This window comes from Pelodiscus sinensis, chromosome 28 (assembly GCF_049634645.1).
Source record: "Pelodiscus sinensis isolate JC-2024 chromosome 28, ASM4963464v1, whole genome shotgun sequence".
Classification (NCBI taxonomy): Eukaryota; Metazoa; Chordata; order Testudines; family Trionychidae; genus Pelodiscus; species Pelodiscus sinensis.
In genome coordinates this window covers 16595387-16609840 of record NC_134738.1, presented here as the reverse complement: position 1 = coordinate 16609840, position 14454 = coordinate 16595387, and the positions used below count along the sequence as shown (strand labels likewise).

At 69.7% G+C, this 14454-nt stretch overlaps 1 protein-coding gene across 1 annotated transcript in view; it reads left to right on the top strand.

Annotated features, from left to right (window-relative positions):
• The window catches only part of ANK1 (ankyrin 1), a 75960-nt gene that overhangs the window by 19801 nt on the left and 41705 nt on the right, over positions 1 to 14454 (top strand). Inside the window, 13 exon segments of the mRNA XM_075910864.1 lie at positions 1033 to 1131; positions 1798 to 1896; positions 1984 to 2169; positions 2290 to 2388; positions 3544 to 3642; positions 8805 to 8903; positions 9308 to 9505; positions 9582 to 9680; positions 10229 to 10327; positions 10548 to 10646; positions 12477 to 12674; positions 12779 to 13048; positions 13791 to 13988. Of these exon segments, the coding sequence (XP_075766979.1) occupies positions 1033 to 1131; positions 1798 to 1896; positions 1984 to 2169; positions 2290 to 2388; positions 3544 to 3642; positions 8805 to 8903; positions 9308 to 9505; positions 9582 to 9680; positions 10229 to 10327; positions 10548 to 10646; positions 12477 to 12674; positions 12779 to 13048; positions 13791 to 13988 (1842 nt within the window).

Sequence of the window (14454 nt, the reverse complement as noted above, 5' to 3'; positions counted from 1 at the left end):
TTACAGCTGCTGGCTTAAAAGTCCTTGTTGCTCATCCTATAGCAGGATGGGTCCACAGTTCTTCCCGGCTCGTGATTCCCTGCGAGGCCGCATCTGGGGTCAGAAGCAGATCTGAAGACCAAGATGGAGTCAGCCACATGGCATCTTTATCCCTCCTTCCAGGTCTCTTCCTGGCTGCAGCAGGTCACCTGGCCCATGGCCTTTCCCTGTGTTCCCTGCTGGTAGCCCTTAGGTGTCGGGCCTCATTCCCGAGGTGTGTCCTTGGCCCATTGAGAGCCATTGTCCCACAGGGCCTCGCTGATTAGCATGTCCACAGGCCGGGCTCTGCCCAATGCTCAACCACACGCAGAGAAATATTCAGTATCCACACAGAGTACAGGCTTCTAACTCCACCCAGACGTTACACAGTCACATGACCAGCGTACACGGGATCAGCAGACAGTGAGCGTCTATCCAACACCCCACATGGCACCTTCTACACCATTTCTGGGGCCAGCACCCCCCATGGGTGCAGCAGTGACCTGGCTGCTTCCCTCGACTTCAGTAACGTGACACGGCCCCACCCCACAGGCCATTCCCCTGGCTGAGAAGGAGCCGGCAGGGCAGAGGGAGCGGCTGGGCGCAGGTCAAGAGGCCACAGGAGTTTCCGGCGGGGGGGGGGACGCTGGTCGCAGGCAAACCCGGCTTGGCACAGGCACCTGAGAGGGGCGATCAGCTGCCACGTCCCACCCTGATCTTGTGCCAGCCCCCTGCACTGGGTGAATCTTCCCACCCCTCCCGCATGGAAACTGCCTCCCGCCCATGTGGCCACAACGTGGCCTGGGACGCACACAGCTGCTTGGCCCGTCTCTGGCACGGAGTCCCTGCCAGTGGCCCGAGGGAGTTCCCAGCTCCCTGCCCTGGGGCACTTGGCCGCACACAGGGCTTGCGCACGTCGAATGCACGGCCGGCGGGGGCTCCCCGAGTGCTCGCAGCCTCGGTGCTCCTGGCTGGCCGGTGCCGCGCCCCGACTCGCCCCTCCCGCTCTTTCAGAAGGGGAACACGGCCCTGCACATCGCGGCCCTGGCGGGGCAGGAGGACGTGGTCCGGGAGCTGGTGAACTATGGGGCGAATGTCAACGCACAGTCGCAGGTAACTGGGGCTCTCCGCCGGGGGGTCCCAGCTCCGTGCCTGGCTCCCGACGGCAGTGCCATGCCCCCGGCCTGCCCGCTGCCCAGCCCAGACGCTCTGGCTGGCCGTTCCCTTGGCGAGCCTGCTGCCCAGCAGAACGGCCCATGTCTCGGACGTGCCACGGTGAGCACAGCTGGCACGCAGGGCACCCTATGCGCCAGGGCTGGGCCTGCCGTGGCTGCTTGTTGGCCAGCCCCCTGCAGGGTCGGAAAGAGCCGGCAAGAGGGAGGAAAGTGAAACTTCGGGCCAGGTTCCCGAGGCTCAGCTCCGGCGCACTCCCAGCAGGCTCCAGCTCGGGGCATGGGGAAGCATGTCACGCCCCAGAGCTCTGTGATGGGGGAGGGGATCGCTTGGATCGCCGCCCTGGCACTGGCCGGGCGGCGTCCGCGTAACGCCTGGCACAGCCTGGCCTGGTGGAGCGGCCGGTGCTGCCGGGGAGGGATGTTACGCACAAGTGAGCAGACACTTTCCAGCCCTTTGTTCTCCCGGCGGAGCAGGGTGTGGGACTGCCCCACGGACCAACACCCCTGGAGTTGGCGTCTGCCTGTCCTGTTGTGCCCCCAGGGTGGGTGCCGTGTCGGGCGGGGAGGGGCAGCCCGATGGTCACGCGTGGCTCCGTGTCCGCAGAAAGGCTTCACGCCCCTCTACATGGCGGCGCAGGAGAATCACCTGGACGTTGTGAAGTTCCTGCTGGAGAGCGGTGCCAACCAGAACGTGGCCACAGAGGTGAGGCCGCCCAGGGCTGGTGCTCAGGGCTGCGTGTCCCGCCCAGGCTCCCCCTCGCTCTGCAGCTCACCCCCCCGTCTCCGGCAGGACGGCTTCACGCCGCTGGCTGTGGCTCTGCAGCAGGGCCACGAGAACGTGGTCGCGCACCTCATCAACTATGGGACGAAGGGGAAGGTCCGTCTGCCTGCCCTGCACATCGCTGCCCGCAATGACGACACCAGGACGGCCGCCGTGCTGCTGCAGAACGACCCCAACGCCGACGTCCTGTCCAAGGTGCCCCTGCGAGGGCCGCGGAGCCTGCTGCCCCTCTGCCGGCTGGCTCCGAGCCCACCCTGCAGGCGGGGCGGAGCGGGGCTGGCGGGGGCCGCGCTCACCTGCCCTTTGTCTCCCCAGACTGGGTTTACCCCCCTGCACATCGCGGCTCACTACGAGAACCTCAACGTGGCCCAGCTCCTGCTGAACCGCGGAGCCAGCGTCAACTTCACCCCCCAGGTGGGCCGGCGGCACCAGCCGGGCAGGGCCAGGGCTTGGCCGTGTCTCGCTCGTGCGGCAGGGCCAGGATTGGCCGGGGGTCTGCCGGGCTGCGCAGAGGGGGGCGGGCGGCTGCCTCCCCGCGGCGCCTCTTCCAGGAGCGATTATCAGCCCCCCCGAGCTGTCCTGTGCACAGCGTGGGTCGTGCACCGCCCCAGCCCTGCGCTGTGGGGGGCTCTGCCCCGCCCCGCTGCCTGCGGCGGGCAGAGTCTCCAGGTGGCGGGAAGCCGAGCGCCCAGGCTCTGCACTTCCCGCCGCGCAGAGCAGCGGGCACAGCGGAGTGAGGGCAGCGCGGGGGTCGCCCAGGCCCGGCACCCTCTCTGGACTCTCTCTCTCTCCCCAGCGTGTGGGGTGCTGATGGCCCGGGGGCCCCCAGCTCTGACTCCCCGGAGGGTGGGGCGCTGATAGCCCAGGGGCCCCCAGCTCTGACTCCCCAGCGGGTGGGGTGCTGATAGCCCAGGGGCCCCCAGCTCTGACTCCCCAGCGGGTGGGGTGCTGATAGCCCAGGGGCCCCCAGCTCTGACTCCCCGGAGGGTGGGGCGCTGATAGCCCAGGGGCCCCCAGCTCTGACTCCCCAGCGGGTGGGGCGCTGATAGCCCAGGGGCCCCCAGCTCTGACTCCCCAGCGGGTGGGGCGCTGATAGCCCAGGGGCCCCCAGCTCTGACTCCCCAGCGGGTGGGGCGCTGATAGCCCAGGGGCCCCCAGCTCTGACTCCCCGGAGGGTGGGGCGCTGATGGCCCAGGGGCCCCCAGCTCTGACTCCCCGGAGGGAGGCGCACTGATGGCCCAGGGGCTGCCAGCTCTGACTCCCCAGAGGGAGGCGCACTGATGGCCCAGGGGCCCCCAGCTCTGACTCCTCAGAGGGAGGCGCACTGATGGCCCAGGGGCCCCCAGCTCTGACTCCCCAGAGGGAGGCGCACTGATGGCCCGGGGGCCCCCAGCTCTGACTCCCCGGAGGGTGGGGCGCTGATAGTCCAGGGGCCCCCAGCTCTGACTCCCCGGAGGGAGGCGCACTGATGGCCCAGGGGCCCCCAGCTCTGACTCCCCGGAGGGAGGCGCACTGATGGCCCGGGGGCTGCCAGCGTGGTGCTCTCTGATGCCGTTTCTCTGTTGCTAGAATGGGATCACCCCACTGCATGTGGCGTCCCGACGGGGCAACATCATCATGGTGCGGCTGCTGTTGGACCGAGGGGCCCAGATAGAGACCAGGACCAAGGTGAGAATAACCCTGCCCCCAGCTCCTGTCCCTGCCCAGGGCGTGCAGACCCTCGTGCTGTGGCTGGGCAGCGTGCAGAGGGAGCCAGAGCCCCCACCCTTGTGCAGACCCTCGTGCTGTGGCTGGTGCCAGAGCCCCACCCTTGTGCAGACCCTCGTGCCGCGGCTGGGCAGCGTGCGGAGGGAGCCAGAGCCCCACCCTTGTGCAGACCCTCGTGCCGCGGCTGGGCAGCGTGCGGAGGGAGCCAGAGCCCCACCCTTGTGCAGACCCTCGTGCCGCGGCTGGGCAGCGTGCGGAGGGAGCCAGAGCCCCCACCCTTGTGCAGACCCTCGTGCCGCGGCTGGGCAGCGTGCGGAGGGAGCCAGAGCCCCCACCCTTGTGCAGACCCTCGTACCGCGGCTGGGCAGCGTGCGGAGGGAGCCAGAGCCCCCACCCTTGTGCAGACCCTCGTGCCGCGGCTGGGCAGCGTGCGGAGGGAGCCAGAGCCCCACCCTTGTGCAGACCCTCGTGCCGCGGCTGGGCAGCGTGCGGAGGGAGCCAGAGCCCCACCCTTGTGCAGACCCTCGTGCCGCGGCTGGGCAGCGTGCGGAGGGAGCCAGAGCCCCCACCCTTGTGCAGACCCTCGTGCCGCGGCTGGGCAGCGTGCGGAGGGAGCCAGAGCCCCCACCCTTGTGCAGACCCTCGTACCGCGGCTGGGCAGCGTGCGGAGGGAGCCAGAGCCCCCACCCTTGTGCAGACCCTCGTGCCGCGGCTGGGCAGCGTGCGGAGGGAGCCAGAGCCCCACCCTTGTGCAGACCCTCGTGCCGCGGCTGGGCAGCGTGCGGAGGGAGCCAGAGCCCCCACCCTTGTGCAGACCCTCGTGCCGCGGCTGGGCAGCGTGCGGCGGGAGCCAGAGCCCCCACCCTTGTGCAGACCCTCGTGCCGCGGCTGGGCAGCGTGCGGAGGGAGCCAGAGCCCCACCCTTGTGCAGACCCTCGTGCCGCGGCTGGGCAGCGTGCGGAGGGAGCCAGAGCCCCACCCTTGTGCAGACCCTCGTGCCGCGGCTGGGCAGCGTGCGGCGGGAGCCAGAGCCCCACCCTTGTGCAGACCCTCGTGCCGCGGCTGGGCAGCGTGCGGAGGGAGCCAGAGCCCCCACCCTTGTGCAGACCCTCGTGCCGCGGCTGGGCAGCGTGCGGAGGGAGCCAGAGCCCCCACCCTTGTGCAGACCCTCGTGCCGCGGCTGGGCAGCGTGCGGAGGGAGCCAGAGCCCCACCCTTGTGCAGACCCTCGTGCCGCGGCTGGGCAGCGTGCGGAGGGAGCCAGAGCCCCACCCTTGTGCAGACCCTCGTGCCGCGGCTGGGCAGCGTGCGGCGGGAGCCAGAGCCCCCACCCTTGTGCAGACCCTCGTGCCGCGGCTGGGCAGCGTGCGGCGGGAGCCAGAGCCCCACCCTTGTGCAGACCCTCGTGCCGCGGCTGGGCAGCGTGCGGAGGGAGCCAGAGCCCCACCCTTGTGCAGACCCTCGTGCCGCGGCTGGGCAGCGTGCGGAGGGAGCCAGAGCCCCACCCTTGTGCAGACCCTCGTGCCGCGGCTGGGCAGCGTGCGGAGGGAGCCAGAGCCCCCACCCTTGTGCAGACCCTCGTGCTGTGGCTGGCGCCAGAGCCCCCACCCTTGTGCAGACCCTCGTGCCGCGGCTGGGCAGCGTGCGGCGGGAGCCAGAGCCCCACCCTTGTGCAGACCCTCGTGCCGCGGCTGGGCAGCGTGCGGAGGGAGCCAGAGCCCCCACCCTTGTGCAGACCCTCGTGCCGCGGCTGAGCAGCGTGCGGAGGGAGCCAGAGCCCCACCCTTGTGCAGACCCTCGTGCCGCGGCTGGGCAGCGTGTGGCGGGAGCCAGAGCCCCACCCTTGTGCAGACCCTCGTGCCGCGGCTGGGCAGCGTGCGGAGGGAGCCAGAGCCCCCACCCTTGTGCAGACCCTCGTGCTGTGGCTGGCGCCAGAGCCCCCACCCTTGTGCAGACCCTCGTGCCGCGGCTGGGCAGCGTGCGGCGGGAGCCAGAGCCCCACCCTTGTGCAGACCCTCGTGCCGCGGCTGGGCAGCGTGCGGAGGGAGCCAGAGCCCCCACCCTTGTGCAGACCCTCGTGCCGCGGCTGGGCAGCGTGCGGCGGGAGCCAGAGCCCCCACCCTTGTGCAGACCCTCGTGCCGCGGCTGGGCAGCGTGCGGAGGGAGCCAGAGCCCCCACCCTTGTGCAGACCCTCGTGCCGCGGCTGGGCAGCGTGCGGAGGGAGCCAGAGCCCCACCCTTGTGCAGACCCTCGTGCCGCGGCTGGGCAGCGTGCGGCGGGAGCCAGAGCCCCCACCCTTGTGCAGACCCTCGTGCCGCGGCTGGGCAGCGTGCGGAGGGAGCCAGAGCCCCCACCCTTGTGCAGACCCTCGTGCCGCGGCTGGGCAGCGTGCGGAGGGAGCCAGAGCCCCACCCTTGTGCAGACCCTCGTGCCGCGGCTGGGCAGCGTGCGGAGGGAGCCAGAGCCCCACCCTTGTGCAGACCCTCGTGCCGCGGCTGGGCAGCGTGCGGCGGGAGCCAGAGCCCCACCCTTGTGCAGACCCTCGTGCCGCGGCTGGGCAGCGTGCGGAGGGAGCCAGAGCCCCCACCCTTGTGCAGACCCTCGTGCTGTGGCTGGCGCCAGAGCCCCCACCCTTGTGCAGACCCTCGTGCCGCGGCTGGGCAGCGTGCGGCGGGAGCAAGAGCCCCACCCTTGTGCAGACCCTCGTGCCGCGGCTGGGCAGCGTGCGGAGGGAGCCAGAGCCCCCACCCTTGTGCAGACCCTCGTGCCGCGGCTGAGCAGCGTGCGGAGGGAGCCAGAGCCCCACCCTTGTGCAGACCCTCGTGCCGCGGCTGGGCAGCGTGTGGCGGGAGCCAGAGCCCCACCCTTGTGCAGACCCTCGTGCCGCGGCTGGGCAGCGTGCGGAGGGAGCCAGAGCCCCCACCCTTGTGCAGACCCTCGTGCTGTGGCTGGCGCCAGAGCCCCCACCCTTGTGCAGACCCTCGTGCCGCGGCTGGGCAGCGTGCGGCGGGAGCCAGAGCCCCACCCTTGTGCAGACCCTCGTGCCGCTGCTGGGCAGCGTGCGGAGGGAGCCAGAGCCCCCACCCTTGTGCAGACCCTCGTGCCGCGGCTGGGCAGCGTGCGGCGGGAGCCAGAGCCCCACCCTTGTGCAGACCCTCGTGCCGCGGCTGGGCAGCGTGCGGAGGGAGCCAGAGCCCCCACCCTTGTGCAGACCCTCGTGCCGCGGCTGGGCAGCGTGCGGAGGGAGCCAGAGCCCCACCCTTGTGCAGACCCTCGTGCCGCGGCTGGGCAGCGTGCGGAGGGAGCCAGAGCCCCACCCTTGTGCAGACCCTCGTGCCGCGGCTGGGCAGCGTGCGGCGGGAGCCAGAGCCCCACCCTTGTGCAGACCCTCGTGCCGCGGCTGGGCAGCGTGCGGAGGGAGCCAGAGCCCCCACCCTTGTGCAGACCCTCGTGCCGCGGCTGGGCAGCGTGCGGAGGGAGCCAGAGCCCCACCCTTGTGCAGACCCTCGTGCCGCGGCTGGGCAGCGTGCGGAGGGAGCCAGAGCCCCACCCTTGTGCAGACCCTCGTGCCGCGGCTGGGCAGCGTGCGGCGGGAGCCAGAGCCCCCACCCTTGTGCAGACCCTCGTGCCGCGGCTGGGCAGCGTGCGGCGGGAGCCAGAGCCCCACCCTTGTGCAGACCCTCGTGCCGCGGCTGGGCAGCGTGCGGAGGGAGCCAGAGCCCCACCCTTGTGCAGACCCTCGTGCCGCGGCTGGGCAGCGTGCGGAGGGAGCCAGAGCCCCACCCTTGTGCAGACCCTCGTGCCGCGGCTGGGCAGCGTGCGGCGGGAGCCAGAGCCCCCACCCTTGTGCAGACCCTCGTGCCGCGGCTGGGCAGCGTGCGGAGGGAGCCAGAGCCCCACCCTTGTGCAGACCCTCGTGCCGCGGCTGGGCAGCGTGCGGAGGGAGCCAGAGCCCCCACCCTTGTGCAGACCCTCGTGCCGCGGCTGAGCAGCGTGCGGAGGGAGCCAGAGCCCCACCCTTGTGCAGACCCTCGTGCCGCGGCTGGGCAGCGTGTGGCGGGAGCCAGAGCCCCACCCTTGTGCAGACCCTCGTGCCGCGGCTGGGCAGCGTGCGGAGGGAGCCAGAGCCCCACCCTTGTGCAGACCCTCGTGCCGCGGCTGGGCAGCGTGCGGCGGGAGCCAGCGCCCCACCCTTGTGCAGACCCTCGTGCCGCGGCTGGGCAGCGTGCGGAGGGAGCCAGAGCCCCACCCTTGTGCAGACCCTCGTGCCGCGGCTGAGCAGCGTGCGGCGGGAGCCAGAGCCCCACCCTTGTGCAGACCCTCGTGCCGCGGCTGGGCAGCGTGCGGAGGGAGCCAGAGCCCCACCCTTGTGCAGACCCTCGTGCCGCGGCTGGGCAGCGTGCGGAGGGAGCCAGAGCCCCACCCTTGTGCAGACCCTCGTGCCGCGGCTGGGCAGCGTGCGGCGGGAGCCAGAGCCCCACCCTTGTGCAGACCCTCGTGCCGCGGCTGGGCAGCGTGCGGAGGGAGCCAGAGCCCCCACCCTTGTGCAGACCCTCGTGCCGCGGCTGGGCAGCGTGCGGAGGGAGCCAGAGCCCCACCCTTGTGCAGACCCTCGTGCCGCGGCTGGGCAGCGTGCGGAGGGAGCCAGAGCCCCACCCTTGTGCAGACCCTCGTGCCGTGGCTGGGCAGCGTGCGGAGGGAGCCAGAGCCCCACCCTTGTGCAGACCCTCGTGCCGTGGCTGGGCAGCGTGCGGAGGGAGCCAGAGCCCCACCCTTGTGCAGACCCTCGTGCCGTGGCTGGGCAGCGTGCGGAGGGAGCCAGAGCCCCACCCTTGTGCAGACCCTCGTGCCGCGGCTGGGCAGCGTGTTGAGGGAGCCAGAGCCCCACCCTTGTGCAGACCCTCGTGCCGCGGCTGGGCAGCGTGTGGCGGGAGCTCCTGGCCACCAGCAGGCCCTGGGCAGGCGTGTTGCCAGGCCCTGGGGGGGCAGTTTGCTCGGACGTGTGGCGGCCCCCGGCGCCTGCAGAGAGCGTCCGGCTGCAACAGGCCTTCCGTCCTCTGCGCTTGAAGTCCCATCCCCGGTCTCTAGCCAGCCTGGCCCTGAGCTCCCTCTCTGCCCCCTAGGACGAGCTGACCCCCCTGCACTGTGCCGCCAGGAACGGACACATGCGCATCGTGGAGATCCTGCTGGACCACGGGGCTCCCATCCAAGCCAAGACCAAGGTGCCTGGCCCTGGCCGAGGGGCTGCCAGTGCTGCCTGCTTCTGGGGGGCTGTGGAGGGGAGGGCCCTGTGGCCCGTGATAGCTGGGCACGCCCTGCAGAAGCTCCCTCAGACCCCGCGGGGCCATGTGGGTGGGGAGGGCTGCTCTGAGTCATGCGTAGGGCGTGGGGGTGTCCCTGGCCCCCCCGGGCAGTGCTCCTCACTTGCCTTCTGCTTGCTGCCTCCCCTGCGGCGAGCTCGAGGCTCCGAGAAACGGGCAGGCCCCGTAAGGCGGCCAGGCAGGGCCCAGCCCTCTCGGCCCCGTTGCAGGCTCTTGCTCCCTCTCCCTGGCCTGGGTCCCCGGCTGTCCCAGGGAAGCGTCTGTGCTGCCTGGCTCGGCCCTAACCCAGCTGGTCCTGCCTGCAGAACGGCCTGTCGCCCATTCACATGGCGGCGCAGGGAGACCACCTGGACTGCGTGCGGCTGCTGCTGCAGCGCGGCGCCGAGATCGACGACATCACGCTGGACCACCTGACGCCGCTTCACGTGGCCGCCCACTGCGGGCACCACCGCGTGGCCAAGCTGCTGCTGGAGAAGGGGGCCAAGCCCAACGCCCGCGCGCTGGTGAGTAGCCGGGGGTGGGGCCGGCGGGAGGGCAGCGCCCCGAGGGGCTGACTGCCGCCTCCCTGTCTCTTCCCAGAACGGCTTCACGCCCCTGCACATCGCCTGCAAGAAGAACCACATCCGGCTGATGGAGCTGCTGCTGAAGACCGGCGCCTCCATCGATGCTGTCACGGAGGTAGGAAGGCCCGTTGGCGGGCCGCATGCAGCTGGGGGAGCCAGGCAGGCTGTGGCCCAAGGGGTGGGGGCCACAGTGCTGCCGGTTACCTTGTTCTGGTGACTCCGTGGTCTCTGGCCCAGGGAACAGCCCCCTGCCCACGGTGCAAGGCAGCAGGGAGCTCTCCTCTTCTGGCCGGGCTGTGGCACTGGCCACCCTAGGACCCCCTGGCTCTGGGTGCCTGGACATCGCTCTCCCTGGCCTGGGAGTTTGGGCACCCAAGGATCTCAGGCCGCTCGCTGTCTCCGTACCAAGGTGGGAGCCCTGGCACGGTGCCAGTGGGGCGTCCCGTGCTCCCAGCTGACCTGGAGAGGGGCTGCTGGCGGCATGGGGCAGAGCCGTGGGCGGGAGCTCAGACGCTCTCTGCCGGGCCCAGCAGAGCTGGAGGATAAACCCAGGGGTGGGGCGAGGCCTCCTCCCTTCCCTGCGGCTGGGTCTCGTGTCAGTGCGGTGGAGGAGATCTCTTGGTGCTGTGCCAGCTGGGCTGACTCCCTGCCCGTCTCTCCCAGTCTGGCCTGACCCCTCTGCACGTGGCCGCCTTCATGGGGCACCTGTCCATCGTCAAGATCTTGCTCCAGCGCGGCGCGTCCCCCAACGTCTCCAACGTGGTGAGTCCCCGCAGGGCGCGGGGCATGTCGTGGGGGGTCCTGCCTTGCCCCACTGCCAGGCTGCAGCAGCTGCCCCAGGCCCTCGCAGTGGCCCTTGCGGTTGGCAGCAAGGAGCCTGCATGTGTCTGGGGGCTCGGCCTGGTGCAGTGACTGGCAGGCTGTGCTGGGGGGAGCAGGGAGCCCCCTCGTTCACTCTCCTCTCCCCTTGCCCTGGACACAGAAGGTGGAGACACCCCTGCACATGGCAGCCAGAGCCGGGCACACAGAAGTGGCCAAGTACCTGCTGCAGAACAAAGCCAAAGTCAATGCAAAAGCCAAGGTACGTCTGACAGGGAGGGAGCTCCGGCCCGTTGGAGCCCCTCTCTCCTGAGCCAGGCCAGTGGGACGTGTGCCATGGCTTGGGGTGTTCTGTGGTTCCCCCTGAGGCTTCCTGGACTTCCCAAGGGAGCTGCAACGATTGGCAGGTTCCCGTGGGGCAGGGCGCACGGAGGCCAAGTGCTCTGGGAAGGCAGGTGTCCCCTGGATTCTGGGGCTTCCCCAGCCCTGGGGACCCCTATGGAGGCACGTCAGGTACCCCCCGACCCTGCGTCCCATCTGAAGCAAGTTGGGACTGTGACGGGCCGGGCCGGGTCTGGGCACCACTGAGGGTGTCCGCTCAGGGCAAATTGCTCAAACTCGGGGCTCTCTATAGCCCCTGACTAGCGGCCCTTCTCAAACAGGCCACAAACCAGTCCCACAGAGCACTTCAGCTGCCACCTGGCCAGCCTGAAGCCTCACGAGCAAAACCCCTCAGACACCCCAGCTCTCTCCATGCCCCAAACAGCCCCGGGCCTGCCCACAGGCCCTACCCTGCTCACCTACCCCGAACAGCTTCTGTCCGGTCCAAGAGACCAGCCACAGATCCCAGGTCAATTTACCCTCTGGACCTTACCCACAAATCACGCTGGGCCAATCCTTTAGCATCTAACAACTAAAGGCTTATTACTAAAAGAAAGCAAAGCCTGAGAGTGAGGTTGTTAAAGGATCGTACGTTACATGCATCGAATCTCCCAGTTCTCGGTGCAGGCTCTAGCAGAGACGTTACAGATGCTGGCTTAACAGTGCTTGGTGCACATCCAGTGTCAGGATGGGTCCACAGTTCTTCCCAGCTCGTTGATCCCTGCAAGGCTGCATCTGGGATGAAGAGCTGAGCTGAGCACCAAGATGGAGTCGGCCACATGGCCTATTTATGTCCCTCCCCGGCTTCTTCCAAGCTGGAGAGAGTCACATGGTCTCTGGCCAGGCACCTAGATTCCTTCCCAGGGGGGTCTCTGGTACTTAAGAGACCTATTGTTCCTGGTGGCTTGCTAATTAGCATGTCCATAGGCTGAGCTTTTCTCGCCTATTGCTCAACCACATAGAGAACATACTCAGAACTCCACACACAGCCATTGTGCAGACACATGAAGAGCAGATACAGAGTCAGTAGAACGTAAGCTTTCTTTTGACACCGCACATGGCCCCCTTTGAACACCCCCCATGGGTGCAGCAGTGACCTGGCTGCTTCCCTTAAACTCCGGGAATGTGACAGAGACTCCGCCAGCCAGTAGAATATGGAGGGTTTATTGCTTCTCCAGGATACAGCCCAGCCTAGGCGCGATGTGGAGATAGGAGTCCGGGCCAGGCAGCCTTAGACCCCTTGGGGCAGGGGGACATAGGCCCCTGAACCCCCTGCACTCGGCTCAGTCTCTTCTCTTCATGTTTCCCCTTCTCCAAACCACCCCCTCCCTTCCCTGGTCAGCGAGAGCCGGTTGGGCCATGGTCTACATGACATGAGGGCCCTCAGGGCGACCCCCGCTGGGCAGTGCTTACAGACACAGGCCAGTAGGGGTCACCCACAGCCCAAGCGTAGCACAACCCCCTTGTCCCTGAGGCCAGGCTGGGCGCTGGTCTCTCCCCAGTGCCCCAGGGGCAGGTCTGAGCCCTGCGGAGGGGGGTCACTCGGGATAGGCATGATGGCCTGGCCAGGGTTCCCTGAGCGTGCCCCTGCCTGCTCCGAGGCACACGTCTCCATTAGGAAGCGGGGGCTGCCCCTCTCAGACAAGACAGGGCGTGGCCCGATGTCCCCGGGCCAGCGGGTCCCTCCCTGACCCCTCTGCTGCTCGCCCAGGACGACCAGACCCCCTTGCACTGCGCCGCACGCATCGGCCACACGAGCATGGTGAAGCTGCTGCTGGAGAACGACGCCAGCCCCAACCTGGCCACCACCGCTGGGCACACGCCCCTGCACATCGCTGCCCGGGAGGGGCACGTGGACACCGCCCTGGCGCTGCTGGACAAGGAGGCCTCGCAGGCCTGCATGACCAAGGTAGGCTGGTCCCTGGCCGTGCTGAGCGGGGCTGGGAGGCCTGGGCCACGCGTCTCCTGGTGCCGGCCCCTGCGCTGGCCCTGAGGCTCCGTGTTTCTCCTCAGAAAGGATTTACCCCCCTGCACGCTGCAGCCAAGTACGGGAAGGTGGACGTGGCCAGGGCCCTGCTGGAGCGCGAGGCCCATCCCAACGCGGCGGGGAAAGGTGAGTGGGGCCAGGCCATGGGGCTGGGCCGGGGGGCTGGGCTGTGACTGACCTGTCTGTGCTTCCCCCAGAACGGCCTGACCCCCCTGCACGTGGCCGTGCACCACAACAACCTGGAGATCGTGAGGCTGCTGCTGCCGAAGGGCAGCTCCCCGCACAGCTCGGCCTGGGTAAGGCTCCACGTGGCTTGGGGTGCCAAGAACCTGCGCCGTCTTCCAGCCCTCCTCGGGCTGCCCACGCCTTGGCACGGAGCCACCCTGGGGCCCAGCCGGCCCCCTTGTAAGCCAAGGGTGCTGAGCCGATGGCCCCGCACGTGTCCTGTTCCAGCCAGTCCCGTGGCTGCCTCACCCCTTCCCCCTTCATGGGAGCTGGGGGCCTGGAGGAGAGCCCCCGTGGGCTGTCAGGGAGGGAGGTGGGGAGCCCTGTTGGATGGGCCGCTCTCTGGCCGTGTGCATGTTGCAAGGGAACCACCAGTGTTAGGAAGCCCCACGCTGGCCCAGAGACTTTCCAGCCACCTGGGCAACAGGCATTTCAGAAGCAGCATTCCCCAAATGTGCCCCCGGCCCTCCCTCCCTGCCCCCGGCCCTCCCTGCCCCCGGCCCTCCCTGCCCAGCCCTCCCTGCACCCTGACCCCTCCTGGCCCCACAGCCCCGCTGACTCCCTGGTGAGGGGGCTGCCCTGGACAGTGAGTGGGAGAGGCCTGTCGCGCCTCTGCCATGGCACACCAGCAGCAATCAGGCTGGCCCGGGCTGGGGCTGGGCCAGTGGCCTCCGGGCTGCCGGCCCTGGGTTGAACTGGGAGGGGCTTTCGGCCGAGCTGCCCGGCCGGAAGAGGGGCTCAGCTGGACGCGGGCTCCAGGCGCGATGGAAGCCCTCGGGCTGGGAGCTGGGAGTGACTCCTCTCCCCCCGCAGAACGGCTACACCCCCCTGCACATGGCGGCCAAGCAGAACCAGCTGGAGGTGGCCAGCAGCCTGCTGCAGTACGGGGCCTCTGCCAACGCCGAGTCCCTGCAGGGCGTGACTCCGCTGCACCTGGCGGCCCAGGAGGGGCACGCCGAGATGGCAGCGCTGCTCCTCTCCAGACAGGCCAACGGGAACCTGGGCAACAAGGTGAGCGGGCCCGGCCCCCCTTTGGCACCAGGCCTCATGCAGGCGAGCAGGGCCCAGCGCTGCCCTGCTGGCTCGGGCGGGTCCTGGTGCCTGGGTGCGTTGGAGAGCCGCTTTGCCCACGGCCCCCCTCACCTCACTCCTGCCTAGGGAGCTTGTGCAGCATCGCTGGGTGCACTGACGTTCCCCGAGCCTCTGCCCCAGCTTCTCTGGGCTACGCTGGAGCTGGGCGGCTCCTACACCTGCCTCCAGCGCTGTGCTGCTCTGGCCACGTGTGTGGGGCACGTTGGGAACGGGTGTCTGTGTCGCGCCGCCCGGCCCCACAGAAACGGGAGGGCATCCCTGAGATCTGTGGGGAGGGGAGACCCTGAGCCCCATGGAGGTGAGGCTACCGTGGTCCAGGCCCCCCTGGAGGTGCAGGCACCGTGTGGCTACCATGGTCCAGGCCCCCATGGAGGCGGGGGGCACC